The sequence below is a fragment of the Ambystoma mexicanum genome, chromosome 6q (genome assembly GCF_040938575.1).
Source record: "Ambystoma mexicanum isolate Mex_15411 chromosome 6q, UKY_AmexF1_1, whole genome shotgun sequence".
In the NCBI taxonomy this organism is placed as follows: Eukaryota; Metazoa; Chordata; class Amphibia; order Caudata; family Ambystomatidae; genus Ambystoma; species Ambystoma mexicanum.
This window is the reverse complement of record NC_090937.1, coordinates 1,103,736,121-1,103,752,004: the sequence shown is the minus strand read 5'-3', so window position 1 is coordinate 1,103,752,004 and position 15,884 is coordinate 1,103,736,121. Positions and strand designations below refer to the sequence as shown.

Below are 15,884 nucleotides of genomic sequence, written 5' to 3'. Positions count from 1 at the left end.
AGAAATGGTTGGAAAGCAGAAAGTCACAATTTCCAAAATAAAAGAACAACCACGGATGTTTGGAAGAGCCAGCACACTGTTGCTAGGGTATGTAAAATGCTAGATAGAATTTAAGGGAGGGACAAAAAGCGAGAATCAAAGTAAACTTTTCAAAAACGTGCCAGCTGCACTGGGGTGTGAAGATCAAGCCACATTAGACATTACGCTAGACCCCAATGCCCCAGGTCAAGTGCTATCAATTAAAAGGTGAGGACAACCCCCTTCCTAAAGAAGAATTCCCAGAATTATTTTCAGAATCCTTATGATGCATGAATAATTTATGTGCATGAGATACAAATGAAGCCCAAAGCTGAACAGAGTTCACCAGTTCCTGCTACTGCCTAAGTAGCGTTACAAGAACAGTTACAGAAAATAGCTAAGGAAGGCATCATAGAGCCGGTGGAATCATCGGAGCGGCTGGGCCCTGTGGTCCTCATCGAAAAACCACAACCGAAGGCCTTGAGGATTTGCATGGACTTACGCAGTTTGAACCAAGAAGTGGTTGCGGACAGCTACCCTCTTCCCAGCATGAATGAGATCATCTTAATGATGAAAGAGGCAAGGTTATTCTCAAAACATGAGAGATACCTAACATCAAATAAAAATGCATAAACAATTGAGGCCTCTCACAACATTCCTTACTCCATTTGGAACAGACTAATTTACAAGCAAGCCATTTCATTGGTTCTGTATGGTTTTAGTGTTGCAGAGAATGATGGATTCCCTACTAGACAAAATTGGAAATGTGTCATATTTTCAAGATGACATCTTAGTGTATGCAGCAGATGAACAACCCCATGATCAGGTGCTGAGAGAAGTGTAAGATAAGCTACAAAGCACAGGGTGTAAACGCAGGCATTATTAGTACAGAATTAAACCACAAGAGGTTGAACACTCAACTTCTCCCATTGTTATCAAACCCAAGAAAAATGTATTGCGGTCATAGTGGATGCGCCTTCGCCGAACAACAAAGATGAACTATGTTCATTCTCAGGATTAGCTTAATAGTATGCCCAGTTCATACAACAATTTCCAGCAATAACTGCGAGCATGAGGAACTTGCTAAAGAAAGGTGCAGACTATAGATGGCCAAAAAAACAGGTTTGATGATGTGAAAGAATGAATGTAGAAGCATTGTGTTTGAACCCCTTACACCCGCAGTGGAAAATGTTACAGAACAGGGACTACAATCAAACAGAAACAAGGGGATGCATACAATGTTGAGATCTTCGTTCGCATCCAAAGCATTTTTAGAGTCAGAAAAATGTATTCCACCAATGAGAAAGAGACGTTGGCTTGTGTGTGGGGCTATAGAATATTTTCGAACAAGCGGATGAGGAACAATGTTGTAATTAATGATGGATTGCAAGCCATTAAAACACATGCTGAGCCCAGGTGGCATAAAAACATCTACCCCAAGACAGGCGCACATTGGAGCAAACTTTCAGGGATATACCTTGACATTTTACATATACCAGGTTTGAAGAACTCGCGAGTGGACTGCATGCCGAGATTAGCACTAGACAAAAGGGAAGCTAGCACATTTTTGAAAGACGAATGAATGGTGGCCTCTGCGGAAGATATAGGGGGAAAGCCATTTCTTGAAATGAGCGAACAACATAGGACCAAAGAAACTGCTCAGGATGCTGCCATGCCCTAAATAAAACAGTGGATAAAGAAAGAATTGATTGACAAGTCCCAGAGAGGTTATCACCATTCTAGAAAGTAGTGAATCATCTATACTTTGACAGTGGACTACAGTTTTTTGAAATGATAAAGTTATTCCACTACAATTGCTAAGAAGTGCTTTAAGTGAACACGCCCATTCAGGTCACTTAGGCACCAATATGACCAGAAGAATGATTTGAGAGGTGCACTGATGTCGAGGTGGAGGTCGTTCTGGAAAGGTGTCACAGATGTATACAAAATGACAAATGCTTACAAGTAAGACAAGCCCCATTAATACCCACAGAAACCCCTACCAGGGTATGGGAAATGATTGAGCTAGATTTCATTGGACTACTGGAAACCATACCACAGAGACACAGATATGGCATTGTAATAGTAGGCTATGGGCCCATGACAAGTTTGCCAGTCCGGAAACAAGGGTGTCGGTAAACTCACCGGCACCCTTGTTTCCGGACCGGCAAACTACGTGTTTGCATGCTGGAGCTGCTGTGCCCAACAGGTCTGACTCTGCCGGACGCATCGGTCATGGTAGGCAAACCCTTCACGGAAGCACCAGCACCATTGCTAATCCCATGGGAATGTGGATTAACAAATATACCGGTGCCTCACTTCCCAGCCGCCGGACTCGTAATGAGCCGGTGGCACCGGGAGGTCAGGTGCCAGTAAATTATTACGGGTCTGGTGACAACCCGCCGGTAGTACCGACAGGGTTACCGACAGACCCGTAACGAGGCCCTATTTGTCCAAATGGACAGAAGTCATTTTTGTACCTGATATGACAACCAAGATTGTAATTGACGCTCTGAAAATGCAATTTCAAAGAGAGGGGTTGCCAAGAGAAATGTTAGCAGACAATGGGGTTCAAATATCTTCCTCAGAAATTACAAGGTTTTTGAATAAACACAACATCACATCAAACATATAAAATCAGCCTTATAACACCTTAAAGTAAATGGATTGGTTGAGAGGACGAATCAGTTCATAAAAGTAATGATCGGATTAGCCACAGTATCTGGTATGTTATGGTACCTCCTTGGAAGCGTCCACAGCACAGAGGTGAACTCCTAATGCCACTACAGCAGTTGCTGTCTTTCCCAAGCTGAGAGGAAGAAAGGCTACGTCCACACTGGTTCCCCATGGGTTCCCAGAGTGAGAGAGGTTGCACGCTTAGACACAAGAGAGATTGTATGGCGAATAAAAAAGATTACAAGAACACATGGTGGGACAAATGTGGAGCTATACGAAGAACCAGGGTGGAAGATAGGAAACCCTCATCAGGACAGAGTCACAGGATCAAAGTTCAGTCAACAATGAGTCATGAGGAAAGGGACAAATCTGATTGCACACAAAATGGCAAGAAATGGAGCCCCGAAAGTTTGCTGTATTTGCTAAGAAAGCACCCAGTGCTCAGGGCAGTGAAACGTCTAGTTAGAGAGACTGGCTGGAATGATGAGAATGCACAACGACAAACCTGCAACAAGAACATATCACAAGAGAAAAAGAAGAACATTTAAGACAGAATGCTGATTTGTCAGAAGGCCTGGACGAAACACTGATGGCAGTGGTCAAAGACGATGAGAGGATGAAAGTGAAAAGGCAAAAATATCAGATTCAAGTAAGTGCACCTGTCCCTGTGGAATAAAATGGGAAACAGCCAGAAACAGGAGGCCTCATTACGAGTCCGGCGGTAGCCGTGCTGGAAAAACTGGCAGGCTGCGGCCGGACTCGAAATACCATTCCGCCTCCGTGGTTGCCAAAATCACTGGGCCATTACAACCCTGGTGACCCAGTAATTCCGGAGGCGGAATTCTGTAAATCCCCATTCCGATGGAGTCCCATAGGATGGGGACAATAGAAGCAATGGTTCTGTCTATGACGGAGCCAGTGTTTCCATTTCCACCTGCATGCAGGTGGCGTTACTCCCGCCTGCAGAACTTGGAATCAACCGGTCCGGAAACAACAGTGGTGGCGGATTTACCGCCACCGGTAATTCTGGACTGGCAGACTCTAAATGAGGCCCAAGTACTGTGTGCAGCATGCCTCTGTAGAAGCATGATCATCATGTGCACTGTGCATGTGTGGTTGTCTAGGCAGGCATGGAGTACACCACTGCCTAAGCTTTGTTGAGAAGCCACTGTGCATGGCTCGCAGGGGGTCCCCCACATTTTGGGTTATGCCACTGGTGGCAGGCTAGGTATTATCTACACTTGCATCGGTTGGGTGGGTGTCTATCATCTCTGTCTGGCAGCAGAGGCCATTATTGACATGCTGCTTTCTAAATCCTCCTTTAGTAAGGACTGTAATGGGGGTAGAGACAATGGTAAATTACGAACGTTCGTTTTCATTACTCCTACTACTACTGACTTGCCACAGTCCTTATGTCCCTTTTCACCCTCACCTGGATGGTAGTCATCAGTTTTCTCTGTTTGTCACCAGTTGTGAGTTTGGGGAAGCAGGGTGTTATACTTCTACGAGGTAAGAATGGAGTCTTGTCTCGGGAGGATAGCTCAACGGCAACGTGCTTGCTTTGTAAACAAGACGACACAGAGCAGCACAGTTTCGATTCTCGGGTTTGTGCTTAGAAACCTCTGGGTATTAAGTGCGTTATAAATAACCTATCATATATCATATCATATAAGGGAGTGTGGAAATTTTTTTTAATAATTCACGCTTGAGAAACCAAGGGATTATCTGTTCAGGGAGTGGGAATGCCTCAATTAGCAAACAATGTGATGAGGAGTTAGAAGGGCTAGGAGTAATGCAGACTATCACAGCTAATCAACCATATTCCCCTCAGGAGTAATGTAGACTATCACAGCTAACCAACCATATTCCCCGCAGGAGTAATGCAGACTATCACAGCTAATCAACCATATTCCCCGCAGGAGTAATGTAGACTATCACAGCTAATCAACCATATTCCCCGCAGGATTAATGCAGACTATCACAGGTAATCAACCATATTCCCCGCAGGAGTAATGCAGACTATCCCAGCTAATCAACAATATTCAACCATTTTCCCATCAGGAGTAATGCAGACTATCACAGCTAATCAACAATATTCCCCGCAGGAGTAATGCAGACTATCACAGCTAATCAACCATATTCCCCTCAGGAGTAATGCAGACTATCACAGCTAACCAACCATATTCCCCTCAGGAGTAATGCAAACTATCACAGCTAATCAACCATATTCCCCGCAGGAGTAATGCAGACTATCACGGCTAATCAACCATATTCCCCGCAGGAGTAATGTAGACTATCACAGCTAATCAACCATATTCCCCGCAGGAGTAATGCAGACTATCACAGGTAATCAACCATGTTCCCCGCAGGAGTAATGCAGACTATCCCAGCTAATCAACAATATTCAACCATTTTCCCATCAGGAGTAATGCAGACTATCACAGCTAATCAACCATATTCCCCTCAGGAGTAATGCAGACTATCACAGCTAATCAACCATATTCCCCTCAGGAGTAATGCAGACTATCACAGCTAACCAACCATATTCCCCTCAGGAGTAATGTAGACTATCACAGCTAATCAACCATATTCCCCTCAGGAGCAATGCAGACTATCCCAGCTAGTCAACCATATTCCCCACAGGAGTAATGCAGACTATCACAGGTAATCAACCATATTCCCCGCAGGAGTAATGCAGACTATCACAGGTAACCAACCACATTCCCCTCAGGAGTAATGTAGACTATCACAGGTAACCAACCATATTCCCCTCAGGAGTAATGTAGACTATCACAGCTAATCAACCATATTCCCCTCAGGAGCAATGCAGACTATCCCAGCTAGTCAACCATATTCCCCGCAGGAGTAATGCAGACTATCACAGGTAATCAACCATATTCCCCGCAGGAGTAATGCAGACTATCCCAGCTAATCAACAATATTCAACCATTTTCCCATCAGGAGTAATGCAGACTATCACAGCTAATCAACAATATTCCCCGCAGGAGTAATGCAGACTATCACAGCTAATCAACCATGTTCCCCTCAGGCGTAATGCAGGCTATCACAGCTAATCAACCATATTCCCCGCAGGAGTAATGCAAACTATCACAGGTTATCAACCATATTCCCCGCAGGAGTAATGCAGACTATCACAGCTAATCAACCATGTTCCCCGCAGGTGTAATGCAGACTATCACAGCTAATCAACCATATTCCCCTCAGGTATTGCAATGAAAGATTACGCTGAGGTTTCTGGTTAAGAAGCAAAACAAAATAAATCAGACTGTTTGCCTATCAAAGAGTGTTGTTTAAAAATGAACATGATAAGGGCACAGTTTAGTCTGACAGTAGTGGTGGTTTTCAGGGTGGCAGAAATTGTACCCTCTAGTGTGCTTTTCAGTGTGGCTCAGGAGCAAGTGGAAAAAGGCAGGCCATGTGAAATGTGACTCTGTGTGCAGAGGTGCGTTATACAATACTTCATAGGTGGGTCACATCTTCCTTGCTCAGGTGTCCTGTGTGTGTGTGTGTGTGTGTGTGTGTGTATGGCTAGAATCCTGGACATTATTAAAGATATTGCACGACAGTGGCATGCAGTAACGGATCTCGCGGGAGGTGGTGGGTGATCTCACGTTGAGGTGCAGGTGATGCATAGAGAAGAACTGAGAAGTTGGCCTGGCTTGCAGTCCTCTCCCTTTACGCCTTCAGATGCACTGGGTTGTGTGATTTCGATACTTCAATTTGATTAGTTCTGTCTGTATGTCTGATAGATGGTAATTGAGTGTCTGTGTTGTTAGTAGTTGTACCCTTCATAGCTCAAGAATGCTGCATGTAATTATGATGTCCAGGATGCTTGCATGTACACACAATCTTCCCACTACCAATAGCCCTCACTCGCCTCTAGATAACAGGCTTCTGGATGATAGTGCATAACTTTAGATTATTAGGGAGAGGAGAGAATAGTTAAAGATTTTGCTCCAAGAAGTTATTTAATGCAGGCCAGCTGTGTCTCTGCAGAGCTAAAAATGGACTTCGACTTCAATGAGATTAAAAATAAAATGTTCCATTTCGTCACTGTCTCTGTGGTCAAGTTCTTCATAAATTCAACAGAATCTTAAAAGGCATACTGTAAATACACTGTCAGCCTGCTGGAGGCGTCTAGGCACAGGGCACTCTTTTAATATTAAGCCACTGCAATGAAACTGTCAGAAATCCAGAGGCTGAAGAGTGAACCAACCTGAGGCTCTGAACTCTTGACTCCAAGTCAGGCAGATGCGCCCTGGTGGAAGCGATCCGGCTGTGCAGCGTGGCTTCACTGCCCAAAGGTCTCGGAGACACTGTAACAAGAGCAAGAGAGATTTACGCTGTGAATATTCATGCAGGCACAATCACCGTTAGCTCATGTTCTTTGAAGCCAACCTCATTACGCAGTAAAATCTGTAACATTTGCGGGCTGGCAACTGCCAGGGCTGTGCATTTATTGTTTCAATTACGATACAAGCAAGGGCTGATTTAAACAATTATGAAACTTACCATCTGAACCACCAATATATCTCTGATAAAGACATCAGGCGATCAGTAGCGGGTGCAGCTTTTGGTGCCGGTGGTGGTGGGGGAGCGGGGAGTGTGCCTTCTGAGGGGGCTTTATTCAAGGTCCCTTTGTGGCAAGTCAATATGTTTAGTGGCGAGGCATTAACTTTGCCCAATTAGTATGAACGACCAAGTGAGGGAGCCAAACATAATGTGGGAGAGTTTGGGGGAGGGAGGGTTCTTGCAGCGAGAACATGTTTTAAAAAATGTGTTCAAGTAGTGCATTTAGGGCCTGATTCACAGAAGCAATTTTACAAGGGTGCAATCAAATTGGAATCCTCTCTCTGAATCAGGCCCTATGAATCATAGCGTTTAAGAAACATTGGGCCTCATTAGTTTGCCGGTCTGGGTACTATGGTGCCATAGTTCCCAGACCGGCAAACTACGAGTTGTGCTAGCGGGTGCCTTTCTGCCCGCCAGGTCGGATCTGGCGGGCAGAAAGGCACCCGCAAGCACAGCAAGTCGGATGCAACGGTGCATCCAACTTCCTCATTCCCATTCAGCCGAATGGGGAGCATCTTTTTCCGGCACCCGCAAATGGGCAATTACCGGGTCCGGCAAGGCTACCACCAAACTTGTAATGAGGCCCATTGTGTGAAAAGCCATACAATTTTCAATTGATTCTTTAGGATCACACATGAAATAATCAAGTGAATGGCATGTCACCAACAGTTCACAGGAACACTTTTTAACATTTTCATCATGCCTCTGTCCAAAGCATATGCCAACATTGCAGTGTAAATCACTTTCATGAAGCTTCGGCCACAATTTATATATGCCAGTAATGGTCACTGTAAATCACACAACAAAGCTGCTGCTACATTCTTTGTAAGCCATTAATAGTCAGTGTAAATCCCTTTATTGAAGCTGCAGCCACAAGCTCGCCATGCTAGTAATCTAAACCATCTATGCCAGTAATGGTCACTGTAACTTACTTCCACGAAGCTGCAGCCACAACCTACGTCAGTAATGGTCACTGTAACTTAACTGCACGAAGCTGCAGCCACACCCTATGTCAGTAATTGTCACTGTCAATGACCTCCTGAAGGTGTGGCCATGTTCTATGCTAGTAATGGTCAGTCACTGTAATGACTTCCATGAAGCTGAGCCCACACTAGAAGAGCACAACGGTGAACACTTGCTGGCGGATCAAACTGTGGTTGACTAGCACCAGGTCTGCCAGTGTGCACATTTGCAATGCTTTGGCACACTGTTTTAGTTAATAAATAAAGCTGAAGCCACCATTGCGATAGATAAAGGGGGTGATCAAACCCCCCAGACACACCATAAAAAGTGAAGACATTGCTCAGGCATAATTGCTGCCAATTAATAAGAGAATCAAATCATGTACATATGCAATGTAAACCAAATAAGATTGATTTTAAGAAAAACGTTATTTTTGAAGGCCAGTTGATGTGTTTGTGTGGTGGGAACTCTTGTGACTTGGTGGTGGTCTCGTCAGAGAGGGGAAGTGTGACTGCTCGGGAGGATAGCTCAGCGGCAACATGCTCGCCTTGGAAGCAAGTTGACAGTGCAACACAGGAGGTCCGAACACCGGGTCTGAGCTTAAAAACCTCTGGGTATTAAATGCGTTATAAATAACCTATCATTTCATTTAATTGCTCATGCAGTTTAATCTCCTCCTGAACTCCTGTGGCATATAATATCCGCAACCATAAGAAGGGCTGACATATTTTTTAATGGTGTATGTTTTTGAAAGTGTACTAAAAACATGCGCAGGCCCTTTATGCTCAGGAGAAGATTTTCTTAAGTTGCTGATGTGCAAGGTGTGTGTGCACGCTCAGGAGCAGCTTAGCTTAATTTAACAGCATGTACATTCCTGGCTGTGCCTGGCACACTATGCGTACTAGCCTCGTGCTTGTCTAATCCAGCCCTTATACTTCATTAGAGCAGTTGAAGCAATGTATCCTGCTAGCAAGGGCATACCAAGCGCCTCATTACATGCTATCCATCTATCAAACCTGTCATTAACTGGACTTCCAAGTGTGTGGTTGGGCTTAGCCCTTAAAGTCCAGTGAGACTCGGGTTCCCCCCATGTTGGTGCCTGCTTAGACCTGAATGCTCTTTCTCTGCGTGCACCCTGATTTAATGTTCAATCCCAAAACACTCCATTTAAGATCCAATTCCCTAAGTAGTAGGCATCTAAAAATATCACCCAAAGTGCATTCTTTTTAGATACCCAATTTTTAAAAATGAACAGCTGTGGTACATTTTGCATGGGCCAGTACACACATTAGTGTTGGAACCAGGCATTTCACAGTGATGGTCCCTGTGAAATGCCAGGGTATTCATTCCACTGCTGTTTGACTTTCTTTTTAAAAAATAAATCCCTGAGTAAGAAGCCATTTGTCCAAGTCACACAGGCCAATAAGTAGCCATCACTGGACGTTCACCTCCAGTTCAATGCCATGTGAGTAAAGCATTGTGGTTATGCAGATTAGCCCAAATACAAGGCTTTAGCTCCACCCAATAGTTGTTTGTCTTCTAGGTTACTGCTAGTTTATACACAGCTTCTTCAACCCAAGATAGACAGTTCTCAAAGCTGCAGACAACTGCATACCAGTTTCACCTGCACTAGGGATCATCAGTACAGTATAATTGGACAGGTTTGTAGTTGGAGGATTGAGGCATGTGTAGCAAACACCAGAAACGTTTTGATGAATTTAAAACAGCTTTAAAAAAAACACCTACCTGAAAATGTGAAAGTAGAATAAGTCATTTGAGCCAAGTGACAAATGCGACAGCACCACCCAGAAGACAACCCGGGAAGTGACTCTTTCATTAGAGACATCTCCAACGTACTCTCCACTGCCAAATTAGCACATTCTAGTAATGTCTTTCTTAGTGATTTTAACGTCACAAAGTCACAGGTGGACAACCACACTCGAAGCAGGCTTTTCGCACTGACAGCTTCCAAGGACCTTAGGCACATTGTGCTCTCCCCCACGCACAACAACGGCAACACCCTTGACTTAAGTCTTCACATCATCCCCCTGCTTCACCTGTGCAGACCATATCCCACTTGGCTGCTTTGACCATGCCGCCATTCCATTCTCGGTCATGCACTCAACTATGGCTCACAAAGGTCAGGCATAAAGCCCCCTCACTCAACATCACTCATTCAAAACCTTCCTGGTCAATGGCCTGGAAGCAAACTTTGTAGACTTCCCTACCACACGGAATGCCATGGGCCTCGTAGAATTATTCAGCAACTCTGCTATGATTCTGGCGGACACCCATGCCCCACTAAAATACAGACGGGCTCAGACCAAACCATCCGTCTCATGGTGCACCCCCGAGCTAGCCTCCAACAAATGCTTAATCAGAGTCCTACAGAAACTGTGGTGCAAAAACCATGACTCAGGAGACCTCAGCAACCTCAAATCTCTGTTTGCAAACCGTAGGATTCTGATTACTGAGGCCAAAACTGCTTACTACTCCACCAGCATTGTGGCAGCCTCCAACCGGAGCAAAGCCCTCTTTGAAGTAGTTAAGTATTTTGCCAAACCCTCACCCAATCCCAAGGTACCAGCAACTCAGGATAAATGCAATGGAATCAACACATTTAAAGATAAGGGCGACTCATGCCTCCACATCCTCCTTGACCTCTCGGCTGCATTCAACACCATCGTTCACTGCATCCTTCTCTCCCTCCTTGCTGACAGGATGGGATTCTCTGGCACTGGCCTGAATTGGTTTACCTCCTACCTCTCAGGCAGCCACCAGGCTGTTTAAATGAACTTGTTGTGTTCTAACTGACTCTAGGTCCCCTAAGAAGTCCCCCAAGGCTCCATCCTCTCACCAATCCTTTACATGGGCCTTTGGGCACTCCCCTCAAAGATCCCAATATAACCATCCACCAATGCACAGACGATACTCAGTTGGACATGAGAGTAAATATGCGCTGGAGATCATTCATCTCCGTGATTACCTAGCCATCATCCAGTCGTGGATCTCAACTGCCTACCTCAAACTAAACCCACCCAAGACTGAATTTGTCCTCATCTGTCCGCTGCTAAAAAACAACTTGTCCAACAATGGATCAATGATATGCACCTAGAAGTATTTGATCCACAAACTTTCAGACTCACCAAAATCCTTAGGCTTTAACATTGACACCAGCCTTTCCTTCCAGAAACAAATAACCAAGAAGGCCCAGATAGCCTGTATCAGAATCTCTACCCTTCGAAAAACCAAACCCTTCATCCTGCCGCAGGACATCAGGACCGTAGTGCCGGCCCTTGTGGTCTTGCAGATCGATGGGGGAAATGCTCTCCTGACATTGCTCTCAGCTACTCACTTGGCTCCCCTAAAAGCAGTCCACCACGCTGCAGAGCGTCTTATTACAGGAGCATGGGCATTTGACCGAAATACACTCATCCTACATAAACTACATTGGCTTCCACTTCAAGCTAGGACACTGTTCAAGACTGCATGTATCATCTACAAAGCAGTCACGAGTAACACACCAGCGCACCTTGCGACTAAGCTCATCATATCTGGTGGCACGTACTCCGGCTTCAATCATAAATCGTCCGCAAAGAGAGGACCCACAAACAATCCTTCTCTTGTCATGCCCCCAGCCTCTGGAACTTGATCCCGGTGTGGGCTTGGAATGCCCCCACAATTCTCCAATTTCGCAAATCTTTCAAAACATGGCTCTTTCAACAACATGTTACCAAGGACTAATTCCAATAGACGCACATACCGATTCACACACCTCACAGTACTGTGCGACTGTTAAAAGATGGCAGCCCAAATGTTTTCTACCCACACTCTGTACAGCGCTCTGCTGCTCTCGAGCTAGATCCGTGCTTTACTGTCTTTGCCTTAGAGGGCAATGCTGAGAAAATGGTCAGAATTGCTCATGCATTGCTCCACACCTTGTACCTTGTCCAAAGAGACACGAGGGGGATTGCTCAATTTTATCTGTGAACACACTACTGCCCTAATATTTGCAACTGGGAAAAGTTGGGGAAGAGGGACTCTGCACACATTTGGATAATGTTTGCCAATCAGGTGCATTGTTTTCTAGTAAAAAGAACTGTGTGAATCGTTTGTACAGAATGTATTGGCAGAAAGATTATTCTGGACATAGACAGCATACATGATCTCCAGATTTACCATAGCATTGTCAGTACAATTGCATCAGCATTTTTTTGAGAACATATTTATTTCCTGTTTTTTCTCTCTGCCTCTTCATCAAGAGATATTGTACCATGAATTTCACTAGATTTTCCTTGAAAAATCTGTTTTCTGAAGATTTCATTTTCTAATGATACTATCAAGCAATCATGCAAACCCAAATATGGACCTATTGTTTGCACTCACAAGAGCAATTCATTGTTATTCCCACCAATGATTTAGGGCAGTGTAGTGTGCACGTCCCTCAGATTAAGTCTACCTGTCCAGAGTCTGCCACCTGTCATACTTGGTAGATAAGTTTATACTTTTTGTATGTGCAACAACAGGTTCAGTCTAATTAATTGATTATTTTTTCACCCAGACAATTTTCAGGGAAAATATATGTACTGTTTCCATTTCATGTTATTCATTTTGTTTGTCAGCTACTAGACCTTATTTTAACTATTAAAACATAAGGTGAAGTGCATAACTGTACAACCCTTGTACTTCACTATTAAAATGATCTGGTGGGCTAAACTACTTTCCAAACAGTTTTACTTCAGTGAACTGCCATGAGCGCCTTCCAGGCCATCAGATAACATTCCTGTATAGTTGTAAGATGCTGGTACTTGGTTCTCCACGTAGTTCATGGGGCACAATGTACATGGATGGACTGGCCTACAGGGAACTCTGGAGATTGCCCATAGGGCTCTGCACTCCGGGCCTCTTATGTGTGGTAACCTATTTTATGTCCAAACGTTGTCATTGGGATAAGGGTTGGGCTTGCTGAAAATGTGTAATATGGGGCTGTGTTAAACATTATTTCCAGGGCCTCTTTTGGTTCCAGTCCACCCCTGACAATACACCCGTTGCACAGTGTCCCATGCGGTAGAATGCTGCACTTCTGCTATGATTTCATAAGCTTGCATCACTGACAGAACACCCCTCGCAGCAATAGTGTGTGTTTCCCAGTGTGCTCTGCCACATCCTGCACTGGCAGATGAAGGACTTCTCAGTGTGGCTCCTGTATCTCCAGCTCTCCTTCTACCAGGTCTGTGGCCCCAGAGGGCCTGCCATAATTGCTCAGTCACCTCACAGCTAATTAGTTTTGCGTTTAGGGGGTGCATGCATTACTTTCAGCTTACAGGTGGTACTCTGTAAACTGAAAGTATTGTATGGGAATACAGCTAGCAGAGAGATGGCATCTTAGGAGGGACACAAAGCTTGTGGGCATCATTTGGTTATTTACCCACTGTGACGAGTCAGAAGGAGGACACAGACTCTGTGAGGACATTATTCACACATTTTTATGCCGAACTTTCCCTATCTCTATAGGTGGTCCCTGCCTATATTTCTAACTAAGGTGCTTGTCAGTCAGTATTGCATGTTCACAAGGATATAGTCAGCCGTCCAAAAACTATCCTAGCTGCCCTGACCACTATAAGAACTAACCTTCTCCTTGAGCATACTTTAATACCAATCTGCAGACTTCTTTAATGATATGAAATTCTCACATAGTCTCTTGTGACTTCTTTGATTAGTCGCTGTAACTCTTCAAGTACATTTTGTATGTGTCCCTTCTCGTTGGGATCCCCGTTAGGACTTCGTTTCCAAGATTTGTATTCTTGCTTGCTACTTCTGGTGTATCCAAGAAGGATACTATTACTCAGGTGGCCTTTCACACCGGGTGAGTTAGCACTCAACTTGCTTTGTCCTACTTCCTTATTTAGCTGGTTCTCTGATATATTTTCTGATTCATAATGTCCATTCCTTTTGCAATCCTATCTATAAATATTGTATTGGTTTCCCCTTCTCCATGGTATTATTATTCCTTGTTTTAATACTTTAACATTTAGATTATTAGTACCTCTAGTTCCGTTTTCCTGATAATTTAAGAGTTTGTTTTGTTCTCTCTTTTTCAACAAAGTAGGTTCAGCTGGTTCAAGGATTAGTCTCTCTCATAAGTTCTACTGGGACAAGTGATCTGCAATTATCCCTTTGGTCTCCCCAACACCTTTTCTTACAAAGGGAAAACGTCTTTGGGAGACATGTTCCTTGGCAACCTTTTCTTGAGCCTTGAACTGTGTTTTCTTTGACTTCTTTGGCATTACTGAGGTTCGTGTCGGGTCTGGTGTCTCAATTTCTCATCTCTGATTCCTGCCCTGTGCCTCTCTCGTGGCGGGGCTGCGCTGGGACTTTTTCAACTCAGCCTCTCGTCTCGGGCTCCTGCCCTGTGGCTTTCTTGTGTCGGGGCTGTGCTGTGACTTTGGTGTCTCAGCCTCACATACTGGTCTCCTGCCCTGTGCCTTTCTCGTATTGGGGCTACTCCATGGCTTTGGCGTCTCAGCCTCTCGTACCAACCTCCTGCTTGCTCTCTCATACTGTGTTTTCGCCTTAGCTTCAGCGGTCCGGTCTCTCGTGTCGGGTGGCAGTGCGGGGCCACTCTAGGCCATGTATGCATTCCCCTCTCTTTCTGATCTCCATACAGGGTCCATTATTTAACGTTCTCGTCTCAGTGAGTTGCATGCGTTCATTTAAAGGATCATGTTAATTTCTTAGAGGATAATGGTATCTCTGTGGAGTTCCTTCATCACAGTCTTTATCTTTACAGGATTCTGATATTTTAGAGCCTGTCATATAGGCCACAGTGTGCACAACTGTAGGAAGCTCCTCACAGGAATGTAGTCCTCGTCCCCTAAGGGGGAGTCTCTCTCCTGATGAGGTCCCACTTGCCTTGACCGCTAGAAAGGGTGTTGCAGAGCAGGATCACTTCCCTAGCCTCACAGGAGGTAAGAGGGGCTCTACCCTTCTGGAGAAGGGGTGAATTGCTTCGATTTGTCACACCAAAAATTGACTGTCCATGATAATCCCTATTGCCATTCCCACCCACTACCTACCCCTCCCATCCAAAACACACCCTCTGGGATCTTTTCAAGCTAGGTTTTTCCAATAGTATCATCAAAGTTTGGCCTGCCAGTGATATTTGTAATCAGTCTGATGGGTATTTAATTGCCTTTGTAAATGTGCTACTGGTGTAATATAAATGTCTTAACCATGTTTGTGTTACGCTCACCTGGTATCCATGGGGGCGCCACACGATACTGGATGGAGGTCTAAGCGCTATCCAAGACCCCTCTCTGCTTGGTTATGTGCCAGACTTGGGTAGCATCTATAACAGAAGAATGGAGGGTTAAGTTAAGTTACTGGTTCTGTGATGGGTGGACTCCCATCTCCCTCTAGTCCAATCCCCTCCCTTGGGGATATTGCTCACCTAAGGTTTTTGTGCGTTGAACTCCCTGTCCTACGTCTCTGTGCAGGGGCACGTGGTTGGTACGGGCATTCCGTGGACCTAGTTGCTTCACTGGTCCGTGTGCCCTTATGTCGGGTCCAGACCGACTGTGACTCCGACTCTGCTTGCTGTCTTCCAGGTGAGTTATAATGTCTTTTCCGTCTTT

At 44.8% G+C, this 15,884-nt stretch overlaps 1 protein-coding gene across 2 annotated transcripts in view; it reads right to left on the bottom strand.

Moving 5' to 3' along the window:
- LOC138516493 (uveal autoantigen with coiled-coil domains and ankyrin repeats-like) overlaps window positions 1-15,884 on the bottom strand; it is a 523,628-nt gene that overhangs the window by 331,166 nt on the left and 176,578 nt on the right. For both annotated transcript variants that reach the window (XM_069631668.1, XM_069631667.1), the window contains exon 5: window positions 6,932-7,031. In XM_069631668.1, the coding sequence (XP_069487769.1) occupies window positions 6,932-7,031 (100 nt within the window). The remainder of the gene's footprint in view (window positions 1-6,931; window positions 7,032-15,884) is intronic.